The sequence below is a fragment of the Tachyglossus aculeatus genome, chromosome 10 (genome assembly GCF_015852505.1).
Source record: "Tachyglossus aculeatus isolate mTacAcu1 chromosome 10, mTacAcu1.pri, whole genome shotgun sequence".
NCBI classification, from domain to species: Eukaryota; Metazoa; Chordata; class Mammalia; order Monotremata; family Tachyglossidae; genus Tachyglossus; species Tachyglossus aculeatus.
In genome coordinates, this window is record NC_052075.1 from 19,544,644 (window position 1) to 19,558,820 (window position 14,177).

Below are 14,177 nucleotides of genomic sequence, written 5' to 3' on the forward strand. Positions count from 1 at the left end.
ACTTAAAACAGTGTTCTGCACACAGTAAGCGCTCAATAAATACGATTGAATGAATGAATGAACTTGATCCCTGCCCTCTCAAGGAGTTGATAATCTAGTAGGGGACACAGACACTAAAACACAGGTAGGAGGATGTAATAGATTTATGACAATTAGGTCGATTTACAAGGATTATGTTGATTTATAAAGATTGTGAAGATTTATAACGAGTGTATATCTATATCTATATTTATAAAGATATTGTATCCATTTGCTCTGGAGGCAGTATAACAAGTGCATAGGCATTTCAGAAGTGCCAAAGTGGTAGTTGTAGAGGATATAGAGTCAGGAGATGAGACTAATTAGGGGAGGCTTCTCAGAGGAATTGTCTTTCAGAAGAGAAGAGCGTGCCAGAGGTGAATTGGGAGGGAGTTGCAAGCTGAAGGGAGGTGGAGGGTGGGAAAATTGAAAATGAGGCACCATGAGTAGGTTGGCTTGAGGGGGGGGAAATGTTTGGGAATGGGCGGTGAGGGTGGTGGTCCTGGGAGTCAATAAGAGAGGAGAAGAATTGTTGTCAAGGGAAGAAGAGGGTAGAATTATAGCAGCTGAGGATGAATTGGAGAAGGCCGAAGTTGGCCTAGTGCCTGGATTTCTTCTAACCGCGCTTCTGTGGCACTAGGGAAGGAGCGGAAGACGTGTACTGTGGAGGCGAGCCAAAGCTAGGGGGTGATGGTGCGGGATCATCTAGAGGGACAAGGGGACGAGGGAGAGTTTGGTCGAGAGGGTGGAGTTGGGGGCATCAAAAGGTGGGAGCCCAAATGGGGGATGGCTGGATGTTGCTAATGGGGGAGGGAGTCTCCAGATGAGAGTTCTCTGTGAAGGGGGAGAGAGATCAGTTTGGTGGGGAAGGGTGGGTGTGAGAGAGAAGGCAGATTGGGAGGTTGTGATTGGAGAGCGGCATTTCAGCATTGGCGGCGTTAGAGATGGCATCTGACTAGTGATAATGAGAGCCCAGGGGTCTCCGAGTTGGTGAGGGAGTGAGGTGGGGCAGGTGGGGAAGTATACTGAGTTGAGGAGTCATCAGGAATATCCCCATGGAAGTTGAAGTTAGGATCAGATTAGAGGAGGAAAAGGAAGGTGAGAAAGATGTCAAAATCTGTCAGGAGATTGCGAGTAGGGCCAGGAGAGAAGTAGATGATGGCCAACTAGTGATTGTCCAGAATTTGCTAGAATCTGCACATTCCTCTCCATCCAAACTGCGCTGATCCAAACACTCATCGAATCCCACCTTGACCAGAGCATCAGCTTCCTTGCTGACCTCCCAGCCTCCTGTCCCTCCCTTCTCCAGTCGGTACTTCACTCTGCTGACCGGATCATTTTTCTAAAAAAAAGTTCAGTCCGGGTTTCCCCACCCCCTCGAGAACCTCCAGTGGTTGCCCAACCATCTCCACATCAAACAGGAACTAATTACTCTTGAGTTTAAGGTGGACAAGCAGCTCTCCCACTTCCTATCTTACCTGGCGGATCACCTTCTACAGCCTAGTCTGCCCACTTCGCTCCTGTATGCCAAAGTCATGGTAAAGTGATTTTGCTACCAACTCCTTACCCACATCCTGCCTCTGGCCTGGAACTCTCTCCCCCTTCACAGCCAGCAGGCCGCCGCCACTCTCCCCATCTTCAAAGCCCTACTAAAATCATATCTTCTCCAAGAAGCCTTGAATTTCCCAAATTTGTCATTTTATTTTAATAGCTGGCTAATTTTGGGCGGTGATCCCGCCTACCAGCTGTATTTTAAGCACTTAGTTCCATGCTGTGCACACAGTGAGTGCTGAATGAACACCACTGATCGATAGTCTGAGCATACAGGCTGATGTGGTCTTCAAAAGAAGATTTAAGCGAAGGAAGGGGGCTGATGGTTTGATAGAGGGAGTGAGGAGCTGGGCGGATGGTGGGAGAAAGTGAGCCAGGCCTCGGTGGGAACAGGGAGGAAGAGGAACCGGGCCAAAAACAGGTCGTGGTTAATGGCGTGGTTTCAGGCCGGAGACCAGGTCGCAATCTTGAGGGAATCGGCTGTAAGATTCGGTCTGGTGGCTCATAGCGGAGGGTTGCGGGGGGCGGTCCCTCGTTGCGGTGACAAAGGAGCGGGCTGTGTCCCTCTCCTCCGTGCCCCATCCCATCCCCCATGTTTTGTGTGTGCGCTCCCAGCTCTTGTAGCATGCTGCAAAAACTTTCAGGCCGGGATGACCCACGGAGAACCAGATGGGGCCTAAGGTCCAAAGTTGGGCCCTTATTTGCAGCCACATCGGGTCCTCTAATCCATCTCTTAGCGTTGAAGTTACGCTGGGGGACACACGTGAGAATGAGCGGCAACAGGATACCCAAACAACTGCCAGATGGCAAGGCTAACTGAAAGCGAGGCGGGCAGAGGAAACACTTATAAAACGCAGTCAAACTAAGTCTCAACAATGCCGCATCTCCCCGCTGAAAACGGGGTGTCGGCTGGTAAGGACAGATGGGCCTGGTGCAACAAGAAAGGAGTGGTCCTTGTGGAGTTAAAGCTTGGTAAGGAGCGGGAGGCTAGGAGGCAAGAGTGAAAACGGTCCCAGGCACGGCAACCGTAGCACAACATTGTTTCCGGGACTGTGGGTCCCATCTTGGCCTTGTCAGTCACGCCCACCGCGGACATTGGTGTCATCTTCTGTTATGAAGGCCGTTGTCAGGCGGGGATTGTCTCCATCTGTTGCCGAATTGTACTTTCCAAGCGCTTAGTACAGTGCTGTGCACACACTAAGTGCTCAACAAATATGATTGAATGAATGAATGAAAGGACAACTCTATAAAACTCTGATCGATGTGCATCCCCAGCAGCTGAACCAATATGGTTGTATACCGCAAGGCCAAATGGAAGATAAGCAGCAAGGTGCTCTCATAGTCAAATACGTTTGGGCATTTTTATTTTGTTGCTGAGAGTTACGTAGACCATGGGGAGCCCTAATGAGCCCCATGAGATCTAAAAGTTTTGAGGTCTGTTGCTCTGTTTAAATCCCACTGGCTCATCTAGTCATTCAAATCACGCTGCTTCAATGTGTGCAGACACATTTCGAAGAGGAGGCAGTGGATTTCTGGAAATGAAAGGGAACAGTGAATGGAATGCTAGCTCTACATGGAGAGAGGTTGCAAAATTTGGCCCTACTAAAAGCCCAACGGGGTATCTTGTCCACTAGGTCTCGGTCTTGCAGAAGATCTTACACCCTCATGCTCACACCCTCTCTTTGAGATAAAAGGACAAGATGTGACAGTTAAAAAGCCCATTGCTGGGAGATTGGATTTGGATTTCTGGCCGGGCAGCTTTCCAGAGGCAAAGTGGACAACAGTGTGTGCTTCGCTCAGAGACTAAGCTCGTAGATTAAAGCAGAAGTCACCAGACTCTGAGACCACCGACTTGAGTGCCTTGCCACATGAAGTGTTTCTAGGTCAGCCTCCCTCTCTGCACTGTGTCTCAGTTGGATTGGGCTTCATTGTGATGGCCTAGAAAACGGGCTAAAGGCCCAGTCACTGAAGTACCGGGAAGCAGCCGAAGTCAATAAATCATAGTTGTTGAGCAAAAGTACGGTTTTTAGCAAATAACATCCCATGTCGTGTGGCTGATCTGCAGTTACCCAAACTGAGATGGGGAATAATAAGGTTACAAACGAATTAAAAGATCTCAGCTCTTCCAAGAGGCCTACTCCAATTTCCAATTGATTCATTTTATAACCTCCAACTGCCAAATCAGCATTTTCACGCCCCTTAAGAACTCAAGTGCTCATAAACCCATGTAGCACTTAAGTGCATATCTTATATACTTTTGTCTGTAGCATGCTTTATTCTCCATCTGACCTGCTAGATCGTCCCTGAGGACGATCCCTAGTCCCTGAGGGCAAGAATCATGTCCACTAATTCAGTTATATGCTTCCAAATACCTAGAATAGTGCTTGGCACACAGTAGATGCCCAGTGGATATTACTGGTTGATTGATTGGAAGACATTAAAAGAAGAGGCTACATTCTCTTCTGATCTTTTCTAGATCTTTTCTAGATCCCCTTCTAGACTGTGAGCCCGCTGTTGGGTAGGGACCGTCTCTATCTGTTGCCAACTTGTACTTCCCAAGCGCTTAGTACAGCGCGCTGCACACAGTAAGCACTCAATAAATATGACTGAATAAGTGAATGAATCTTTTGCTCGGTGACCAAAGCTTTTTCTGTAATCACCTTCATGTATGTCAAAGTCGTCTGATGTCTTTTCAATCCTGGGACCGATAGTACTCTGCGTAAAACAGCCATTACAAATGATGAAGAAAATTGTGCTTGAGATATGTTTAGTAGAAAGTTTATATTTCTGTCCTTCATATTCAAAGATGGTGCCACTGACCGAGAAATCCTAACCATGAGCGCGGGCGTGACTGAAAAGACCTACGTTTGGCCGACTCCGTTTCCCACAACTTCCAGGTAAAGGTGGTCCTTGGTTACACGGTGGCTTTTGCCACTTTGCTCCCTCTAGACTGTAAACTCACTGTGGGCTGGGACCAACTCTGTTGTACTCTCCCAAGCCCTTAGTGCAGAGCTCTGCACACAGTAAGCACTCAATAAATATGATCGATGGATCGCAGTGCCTTCAAATTTGCCCTCTTGATATCCTGACCTTCCCAAATCTTGTTTTTGTAGAGAGTAACGGCTCCTCTCCCGAGGGCCGGATGCCAGGATGGTGGTCTGTATTCTGCCGTTGGCTCGCGATCGTCTGCTTCTCCGCCACATTATTTCAGCCCCTGTTTTTCCCATGCCTGTAAAACATTTGTTTTGCTCTTCTGGCTCGGGGAGGCTCCAACTCAGTTTGCCAGGCAGGGTCTCCTGCCAGCATCCATTCTCCTGCCATGGCCTGCCTAACCAGGGGACACTGTGATGAGCGCTTTGCACATAGTAAGCACTTAATGAATGCCATTATTATTATTATTATTATGAGCATTACTTTGCACCTGGTCGGCCGCTGCCATTCTCAATTTCGGTCATCCCCTCTGGGCACTTGATATTCGGGAAAGCTGTTAGGTGACTCTGATGTGGCTGTTCAAGACACTAAATGTGCTTTTTTTTTTTTTAATGGTATTTGTTAAGTACTTACGGTGTGCCAGGCCTTATCAAGCGCTGAGTTAGATACAAATTAATCAGGTTGGACACAGACCTTTTCCTGCCTGGGGCTCACACTCTTAATCTTCACTTAACAGATGAGGGTACTGAAGCACAGAGAAGTGAAGCGATTTGCCCAAGGTTTACACAGTAGACAAGTGGCAGAGGTGGGATTAGAACTCAGGTCTTGCTGGCTCCCGGGCCCGTCCTCTATCCACTAGACGCTTCTGTGCAAGGGCCTGATCTCAGCCTTTTAGGAGATTGAAGACACTCCAGTTTGGGAAACCTTCAGCTCGATAAGTAGCCAGATGCCCAGACTGCCAAACTCCGTTTATCTCTCAACACACACGATGCGTTTCTTGATTTAGTTTGCATGTCTTCTTCAACCAGTGCTCAGTGAGGTATGTCTACTCCCCCAGATGTCCAAATATGGTGATGGAATTGAGCTTGCTGTTGAAAATGAAAATCTGCGGTGAGATATAGAGGTTTCTTGGTACAGGGTGGTACCAAAACAGGGTGTTTTCATAGTCATCTGCCTGTCTTTTTGTGTATGTTTCTCCAGAACACAGAAAGTCTTGCTGGATTACGGTCTGGGGGAGATGCTCAGAGGTCATCTCCCAACCCCACAGCACTCATGTCCTTATCTTTAAATTATATATTAGAAATTATTTATATTAAAGTCTGCCTTTCCCTCTAGACCATCAACTCATTGTGGACAGGGAAAGTGTCTGCCAACCTGGTTGCATTGTACTCTCCCACACACTCAGTACAGTGCTCTGCACACAGTAAGCGCTCAAAAAATGCTACTGATTGATCAGTTGATCTAGATCATCTTCCTGCTTCCAAGCCTGGGTATGTTAAACTGATCCAAGTTTTTTTTGAGGAGGCTTGTAGTGGGTTCTGAATGGCTTTTAGGAAGATGATCTGGGCAGAAGACTTTAGGGTAGCAATAATAATAATAATGATAATTATGATATTTAAGCACTTACTATGTGGCAGGTGCTGTACTAAGTGCTGGGGTAGATACAAGCTAATAATAATGGCATTTATTAAGTACTTACTATGTGTAAAGCACTGTTCTAAGTGCTGGGGAGGTTACAAGGTGATCAGGTTGTCCCACGTGGGGCTCACGGTCTTAATCCCCATTTTACAGATGGGGCAACTGAGGCACAGAGAAGTTAAGTGACTTGCCCAAAGTCACACAGCTGACAAGTGACAGAGCTGGGATTCGAACCCATAACCTCTGACTTCAAAGCCCACACTCTTTCCACTGAGCCACGCTGCTTCTCTAATCAGGTTGGACACGGTCCATGTCCCACATGGGGCTACCAGTCTTAATCTCCATTTTACCGATGAGGTAACTGAGGCACAGGGAAGTGAAATGACTTACCCAAGGCCACAATGCAGACAAGTAGCTGTGAGCTCCTGTGCTAATGTGAGCTCCCTGTGGGACAAGGACTGTGTCCAACCTGATCAGCTTGTATCTATCCCAGCCCTTAGTACAGTGCCTGGCACATACTAAGTGCTTAACAAATACCATTAAAAAAAGTGGAGACAAAGGGAAAATATTCAGAAGGTCTAGAGGTGGATCAAATGTTGGGAAATAGGATTCATTGTTTATCAAGATGAGAGCAAACCTAAGGCCGATCATAAATTGTAGTCGGAGGGAGCCTAATATCTATCCTAAATTGTAAGAAAGGTGATCCAGAGGCTTACCTAGTTGCTCTTTTCCGTCTCTACTAAGGACAGAATAAGAGGAAGTCGGTGCAAATTAGATCAGGGAAAGTTTAGATTTAGACATGAGGAAATTTTAGACTGTGAAAATGGACACTGTAATGGTTTAGGAAAGCAATCATCTTTTCTGATGATCTTTAAGAATAAGCTGGCTACTCTTCTGTGCAGACCATGCACTTATGGCTACTTAATATAAATATACCAATCAATCAGTCCATTGTTTTTCTTCAGTGCTTACTCTGTGCGGAACACCAGTGTTTGGGAGAGTACAATATAACAGAGTCGGTAGACATGTTTCCTCCCCATAGTAATACCATTAGGTGACAATAATTTATCTTATGGGTCTTTGAAATACATTTAGAATGGAACAAATAATCAAATTTTTCTTTTCAATAAAAGTGAGACAGTAGATGGGTCTCTTACAGTATCTGGGATGCAAAGTTTGGATAGTTGTATTAATATTTTTCTCTCTCACCCCGCCCTTCCTATTTATTTTTCCTCTCCTCAGCAATGCCAAATGAGAATAACTCTGTGAAACAGAAAAGCGATTTCCCTCCTTCTCTGCAATGGTTTACTCGATCACACAAGAAAATGAAAAGACCCTCTTTGTTATTAAAAGGCACTCTCAAGTAAGTCCAGCCTGTAATAGAAACGTTGTAAATGGTTCAGAAAAATGCTTTTATCTGTTTTTCAATTTTTAAATGGTGTAGAGAATTGGCTGAACTCTGTGGTGGCAATCAGAAAATCCAAGTTCTTGTCTCTTGTTGCCTTCAAACTTTTTTTTTAAGATTTCTTCACTATCTCAACAGGGCTGTATTTAAATAACCTGAAACAGATAAGAACTGATCATCATCATCAATCGTATTTATTGAGCGCTTACTGTGTGCAGAGCACTGTACTAAGCGCTTGGGAAGTACAAGTTGGCAACATTTCTGACATAACTGATCTTTTCTTAGAGCTCATTAGTGGAGATTACGTAAGTCCACACTGTAATATTTATGGCATTTCACAACACCTGGTAGCTGGAGATTGTTCCGTATGACTGAGTCTCTCACATTGTAACTTAGAGCCACTTCTCTGCCTTCTGTCTTTAGTGGGGATGGAGGGCAGCTGGCTGTCTCCTTCTTGGTACAAAAATTAAACACATCCAGCTCTCCTAGAAGGTGGGGGTTGGATTCTTTTAAAATCTCATGTTATAGAAAATTGGCATCACCTGGCACTATGCCCAGCTGTTTCTTCTAGCATCATCAGTCACTCAGTTGTGAGAAGTAGCTTGGTCTAGTGGATTGAGCACCGGCTTGGGAATCAGAAGGATCCGGGTTCTGTCACTAGTCGGGTGTGTGACCTTGGGCAAGTCACTTCACTTCTCCGTGCCTCAGTTCCCTCATCTGGAAAATGGGGATTAAGACTGTGAGCCCCACATGGGCCAGGGACTGCATCCATCCTGATAACCTTGTATTTATCCCAGTGCTTAGAACGGTGCTTGGCACATAGTAAGCGCTTAACAAGTACCATTATTATCATTATTATTATTTGAGCAGTCACCCTATGCAGAGCCCCGATCTAAACAGCATGGCTCAGTGGAAAAGAGCACGGGCTTTGGAGTCAGAGGTCATGGGTTCAAATCCCGGCTCTGCCAATTGTCAGCTGTGTGACTTTGGGCAAGTCACTTAACTTTTCTGTGCCTCTGTTACCTCATCTGTAAAATGGGGATTAAGACTGTGAGCCACCCATGGGGCAACTTGATCACCTTGTAACCTCCCCAGTGCTTAGAACAGTGCTTTTTTTTTGCACATAATAAGCGCTTGATAAATGCCATTATTATTATTATTAAACACTTGGGAGAGTACAATATTTAGAAGACACTGTTCTTGCCCCCGAGGAGTGTACAGTCTAACTGGAAAGACAGGCACAAAGTAATTTAACAGATAGAGGGAGATAAAGACTGTGAGCCCACTGTTGGGTAGGGACCGTCTCTATGTGTTGCCAACTTGTACTTCCCAAGCTCTTAGTACAGTGCTCTGCGCACAGTAAGTGCTCAATAAATACGATTGAATGAGTGAATGAACTAATGAAGATATGTCTGGGTAAGCGTTGAACTAGTAGGGTAGGTAAACCAACCCATTCCAAAGTACTAGGGCTGGTTGGCCGGGCTGATGTGCATCATCAATGGATTCATTCATTTTAATTCAGCCATATTTATCGAGCACTTAATGTGTGCAGAGCCCTGTGCTAAGCGCTTGGGAGATTACAGTATAACAATCAACAGACACATTCCCTGCCCACGACGAGCTTGCAGTCTAGAGGGGGAGACAGAACTGAGGCCAGAGTGAGAGGTGATCTAGGGAAGAGAAAAATTAATTGGGGAAGGCCTCGAGGATGCAGCCAGGTAAGTGGCAGAGAATTTCAGGCAGCGGGGAGGATGCGAACAAGAGGTCGGTGGAGGGAAAGGTGAACAGGGAACAGTGGGTAGCTGAGCTCCAGAGCAACACAGAGTGCAAATTGGGCTGAGGTTGGAGAAGACTAGATGAAAGGGAAAGATCTTCCGCTGAATTCAGCCAGGCGAGCGTGGTCAGAACAACGCTGTGTAATTTTGACATCGTGTTCTAGCCCAAACCAGAGTGAAAACACATGTTCTGGTAGTGTGTAGGAGCAAGTACTGTGGGAAGTGCTGGTGGTATTTTAACATTTGACGTTTCGATCACTCTCTTCCCTATCCCGTGCCTTTGCTTTAACCACTGTGCTTCATTCTCTTCCCTCTTGCTGGCCACCTTCGGGCCTCCCTCCTGCCTGGAACTCTTTTTCCCTCCACGCTCCCGACTTGAAGGCCCTTCTGAAATCACATCTCCGTCAGGAAGCCTTCCCTGATCAATCTCCATCTCTTCACCCAGTAATTCCCCATCCTTCTACTGCCTCTTCAGTACTCGGGCCCTCATCCCCTAAGAATTTGGGTACATAGCACTCCACCTAGCATTGAAGTACTTGTCTTTAAGCCCTGTTGCTCTCCCCACAAAGCACACCTGTAATTTATTTTAGTGTCTGTCTCCCCGTTCTTTGAGGGCAGGATCTTGTCTACTGAGTCTTCTGTACTCTCCCAAGAGTTTAATACAATGTTTTGCTCAGAGGAAGCGCTCAAAATACTATTAATCGATTCTCCCATCTTTTCCTGACATTAATAATTGTTTTTCTTAAATTTTTCCTCCTTTTAAGTGTTCAGCACAGCCTCAACCTTCCCCTTTCTCATTCCAGCCCTAATCAGTTTTCTCCCTTACCGTGGAGTTCCCCCTCCCATTTACAGGACCCCTTTCTTCCTTTCCTTTTTCTGGAACCTACTGGCCACCCCAACTGCTCTTACCACCCCACACTCCCTCAAGTCAGGCAGAAGAAACACAAAGCAAGACCTCAGGCAGTGTGGATTATCGGGTGGAAACAGTGGTAATCGATTTAGCCTGGCACGTGGGAGTCAAATTTTGGCTCTTTTTGAGCCAACCTGTGGTCAAACTTCAAGTCAGAGAGGTGTTGGGCTCCAAGGAGGGCGTAGCTGGATCCTCAGACTGGAGGACAGTATTGAGCGGGTGCTCAGTGTAGAAGGGGTGTTAATCATGCAGGGTCTTTTCAGGTACAGATTGATCTTCAGACACACTCCCATAGGGTCAACAGCAGTATCCTTCCATGTGAAGGACAGCTATACGGGTTTGTTCTTAGACTAATGATTTCCCATGTGGTAGATAAGGAGTCCTCATTCCATCACAGATATTTTAGACCCATTTCGGTTTTTGAAGGAATCCGATCGACTTTCTAGTAAGGGAGCGAAGGACCCCACAATACCATCCGGACTGTGCAAGAGCCCGTAAAGCAGTGATGGCCTCACTGCCTCAGCTATCAGGCAGTAGCGTTCATTTTTAAGGGATCGGCAGGACCGCAGAGTGATTTAAGCGGTCTTTATTTTTCCCACATCTTGGAGAAGGATCGTTTGTGCCATCTTCACTTCAGGTAGTCCCTGCAGAAATTGTGGTGTGTGTGATTATTCTTCAGGTAGCTAGCGAATGACCTACATTCATCTTTCCCTCCCTTAACCTTTTTGTGAATAGTATCTCTTATTTTGATGACGATGGGGTGGAGGGAAGCAGGTTGGGTCTCTCAGAATATTACGTTGTTTGGCCACTCCGTAGTTGGGTTCAGATACTGTAAATGGTGTTAGCCTGCCTCAATGAAACTCAACTATCAATCGGTCAATCGTATTTGAGCACTCACTGTGTGCAGAGCATTATACTGTGAGCTTTGAAAGGCGAAGTACAATTTTGTATTTTCCTGAGAGCTGAGGCCATTTTGACACTCTTAGTAATGTGTTATGTGATGGCACTACAAACTTTGCCATATTATGAATCATAGTTTGAATTACTAAGGAACTTCCTACCACATATTTACTCATGGAAAAAAAATGACCCTTTCTTTTTTTTTCCAGATGTGTACTATTATTTGTGATTGGAGTGTACATCCTTTACATCCTCAAGTTTAATTATAGCCCCGAAGAATGTGACATGAAGAAAGTGCCCTATGTAGATCCTGATCGAGTGAAGGTTTGATAGGCTTTATGTACCTACACTTATATATTCTACTAGTTTGATATCTATTGAAGGCAAAAGTCTATTTAAAATCCTACTCTTGAGCGGTTAGTATGATCTGCAAAGAATTTTAAAGGCTTTTTGCATGTGTTCTTCCCCCCCTATCTTTTTAGTGTTTTGTGATTTTAAAATAAACCTGCATTTATTCACAGTTAACCAGCGTTAATGCACATTTCATGGGATCCCGTTTGCTTGGCATCTAGGGCCTCCAAATGATAAGCCAAAATTTTCATTATTAATGATTATATGATAATTGTGGTATTTATTAAGCACTTAGTATATGACAAGCACCGTAGTAAGCACTGGGGTAGATCCAAGGTAATCAGGGTGGCCCCAGTCCGTGTCCCCCCTGGTACTCAAAGTCTAAGTAGCAGGGAGAACCGGTATCGAACCCCCATTTAACAGATCAGAAAGCCGAACCTCAGAGAAGTTGTGTCGTGCCTAAGGTTACACGATAGGCAAACTGTGGAGCTGGAATTAGAAGTTAGATCGATCAATTCGACAGTGATATTAAGCATTTCCTGTGTGCAAAGTACTGTACTAAGCACTTGGGAAAGACCTAGTACTACTAGAATTGGTAGATGCAATCACCACCCACAGGGAGCTTAGGCTACAGATGGAGACAAATGTTAAATTTCCTTTTCCCTAAGCCAAGCATTCCTATGGAATGAAGGCATATACCCAGTTGCCGAATTCCGGGAGATGGCGTGTTTTGCAAAGTGTGTGTTAAAAGAGTCTTCCCATATTTAATCCCCAATCTTCTTTTATGCCTGAATATACACACACCCACACACATCGCACTTTTGTTTTTGAAGGTGGTCTCACCGGGCTCTCTCCGGGTGTGTGAGTGTGATTGGAAAGACTATTGCATACCAAAACACCTTGCCATTTTGTTCGCATTTAAAGTTAGACTGTTGCAATGTTAATGGATTTGTCCCATCTAGGATCTGTTTTTTTTTTTTTTTTTTGAACCTGCCTCTAGATATCTGATTTTCAGGAAGCCTCTGTCCTAGGAGAGCAATCCTTCTCACGACTTTTGTGTGCCAGACCGATCTGTTCACTGCAGTGGTCTCCCAACTATTTGTGTTTTTCTTGGTTTGTTTTGGTATTTGTTAAGCACTTGCTATGTGCCAGGCACTGAATTAAGTGCTGGAGTAGATACAAGCTACTCTGGTTGGACACAGTCCGTACCCCACATGGGGCTCACAGTCTTAATCTCCTTTTTATAGCTGAGGAGACTATAATCATCATCATCAATAGTATTTATTGAGCGCTCACTGTGTGCAGAGCACTGTACTAAGTGCTTGGGAAGTACAAGTTGGCAACATATAGAGACAGTCCCTACCCAGCAGTGGGCTCACAGTCTAAAAGGGGGAGACAGAGAACAAAACCAAACATACTAACAAAATAAATAGAATAGATATGTACAAGCAAAATAAATAAATAGAGTAATAAATATGTACAAAGATATATACATATATGACTTCCCCAGGGTCATACAGCAGACCAATGGGGGAGTCAGGATTAGAACCCAGGTCCTCTGACTCCGAGACCTGGGCTCTATCCACAAGGCCATGCTGCTTTTCATAATTTGAGACTGTTCTTCGTTGTATCTTTATCTCGTTATTGTGCCCGCCTGGCTTGCTCATGCGCCCTTTCGGAAATCAGGCACATGGGCATCCTCCTGTCATCTTTTCATCTCACACACCCTGCCCAGTGGGGTTAGGTGACTGTTTACACCCCTTCGGTGCTGGCGAGCCATCTGCATCCCAGGACTTCTTAGTTGGTAATCTTGAGATTGAGAAGCAGCGTGGCTCAGTGGAAAGAGCATGGGCTTTGGAGTCAGAGGTCATGGGCTCAAATCCCGGCTCTGCCAATTGTCAGCTGTGTGACTTTGGGCAAGTCACTTAACTTCTCTGTGCCTGTTACCTCATCTCTAAAATGGGGATTAAAACTGTGAGCCTCCCGTGGGACAACCTGATCACCTTATAAGCTCCCCAGTGCTTAGAACAGTGCTTTACACATAGTAAGTGCTTAACAAATACTATTATTATTATTAATCATCTTACCTTTTGATGCGGACTTTTCATCCTATGTGGCTCTCATGAAACTGTTCTAGAAGCTGGGAGTGTCTTCTGTAATAGGTTCAGTTCTAAGGGGCATAGTTGCTCTGCACACAGTAATTGCTCAGTAAATCCAATTGTTCCATCACAGTCCTACAGGCTTATGTCTTTTTAATAATAATAATAATAATAATAATAATAAATGATGGTATTTGTTAAGCGCTTACTATGTGCCAAGCACTGTTATAAGCCCTGGGATAGATACAAGGTAATCAGGGTGTCCCACATAGGGCTCGCAGTCTTAATCCTCATTTTACAGATAAGGGAATTGAGGCACAGAGAAGTTAAGTGACTTACCCAAGGTCACTTGCAGTGGCAGAGCCGGGATTAGAACCCATGACTTCTGACTTCCAAGCCCAGGCTTTTTCCACTAAACCACACTGCTGCTTTTTGTGCAGAAGCACCTTTGCCTTCCCCTTCTGGTTTGGGGTCTGCTGAAAGTTTCGATTCTGTTTTCGCTCTCTGTGCATCCCACACCCTGCATAGGTAGGACAGTTTTGTGATCCTTTAAGTTCTGTGTCCCTGATGAAACTCCTTGATTATAATAATACCAATTA

At 45.1% G+C, this 14,177-nt stretch overlaps 1 protein-coding gene across 4 annotated transcripts in view; it reads left to right on the forward strand.

Annotated features, from left to right (window-relative positions):
* ST3GAL5 (ST3 beta-galactoside alpha-2,3-sialyltransferase 5) overlaps positions 1–14,177 on the forward strand; it is a 45,064-nt gene that overhangs the window by 8,869 nt on the left and 22,018 nt on the right. For 2 of the 4 annotated variants that reach the window (XM_038752525.1, XM_038752524.1), the window contains 3 exons: positions 4,376–4,466; positions 7,381–7,501; positions 11,338–11,452. In XM_038752525.1, coding sequence (XP_038608453.1) covers positions 7,383–7,501; positions 11,338–11,452 — 234 coding nt within the window. In that variant the 5' untranslated portion in view covers positions 4,376–4,466; positions 7,381–7,382. The remainder of the gene's footprint in view (positions 1–4,375; positions 4,467–7,380; positions 7,502–11,337; positions 11,453–14,177) is intronic. The other 2 variants (XM_038752527.1, XM_038752526.1) reach the window with 1 other exon arrangement.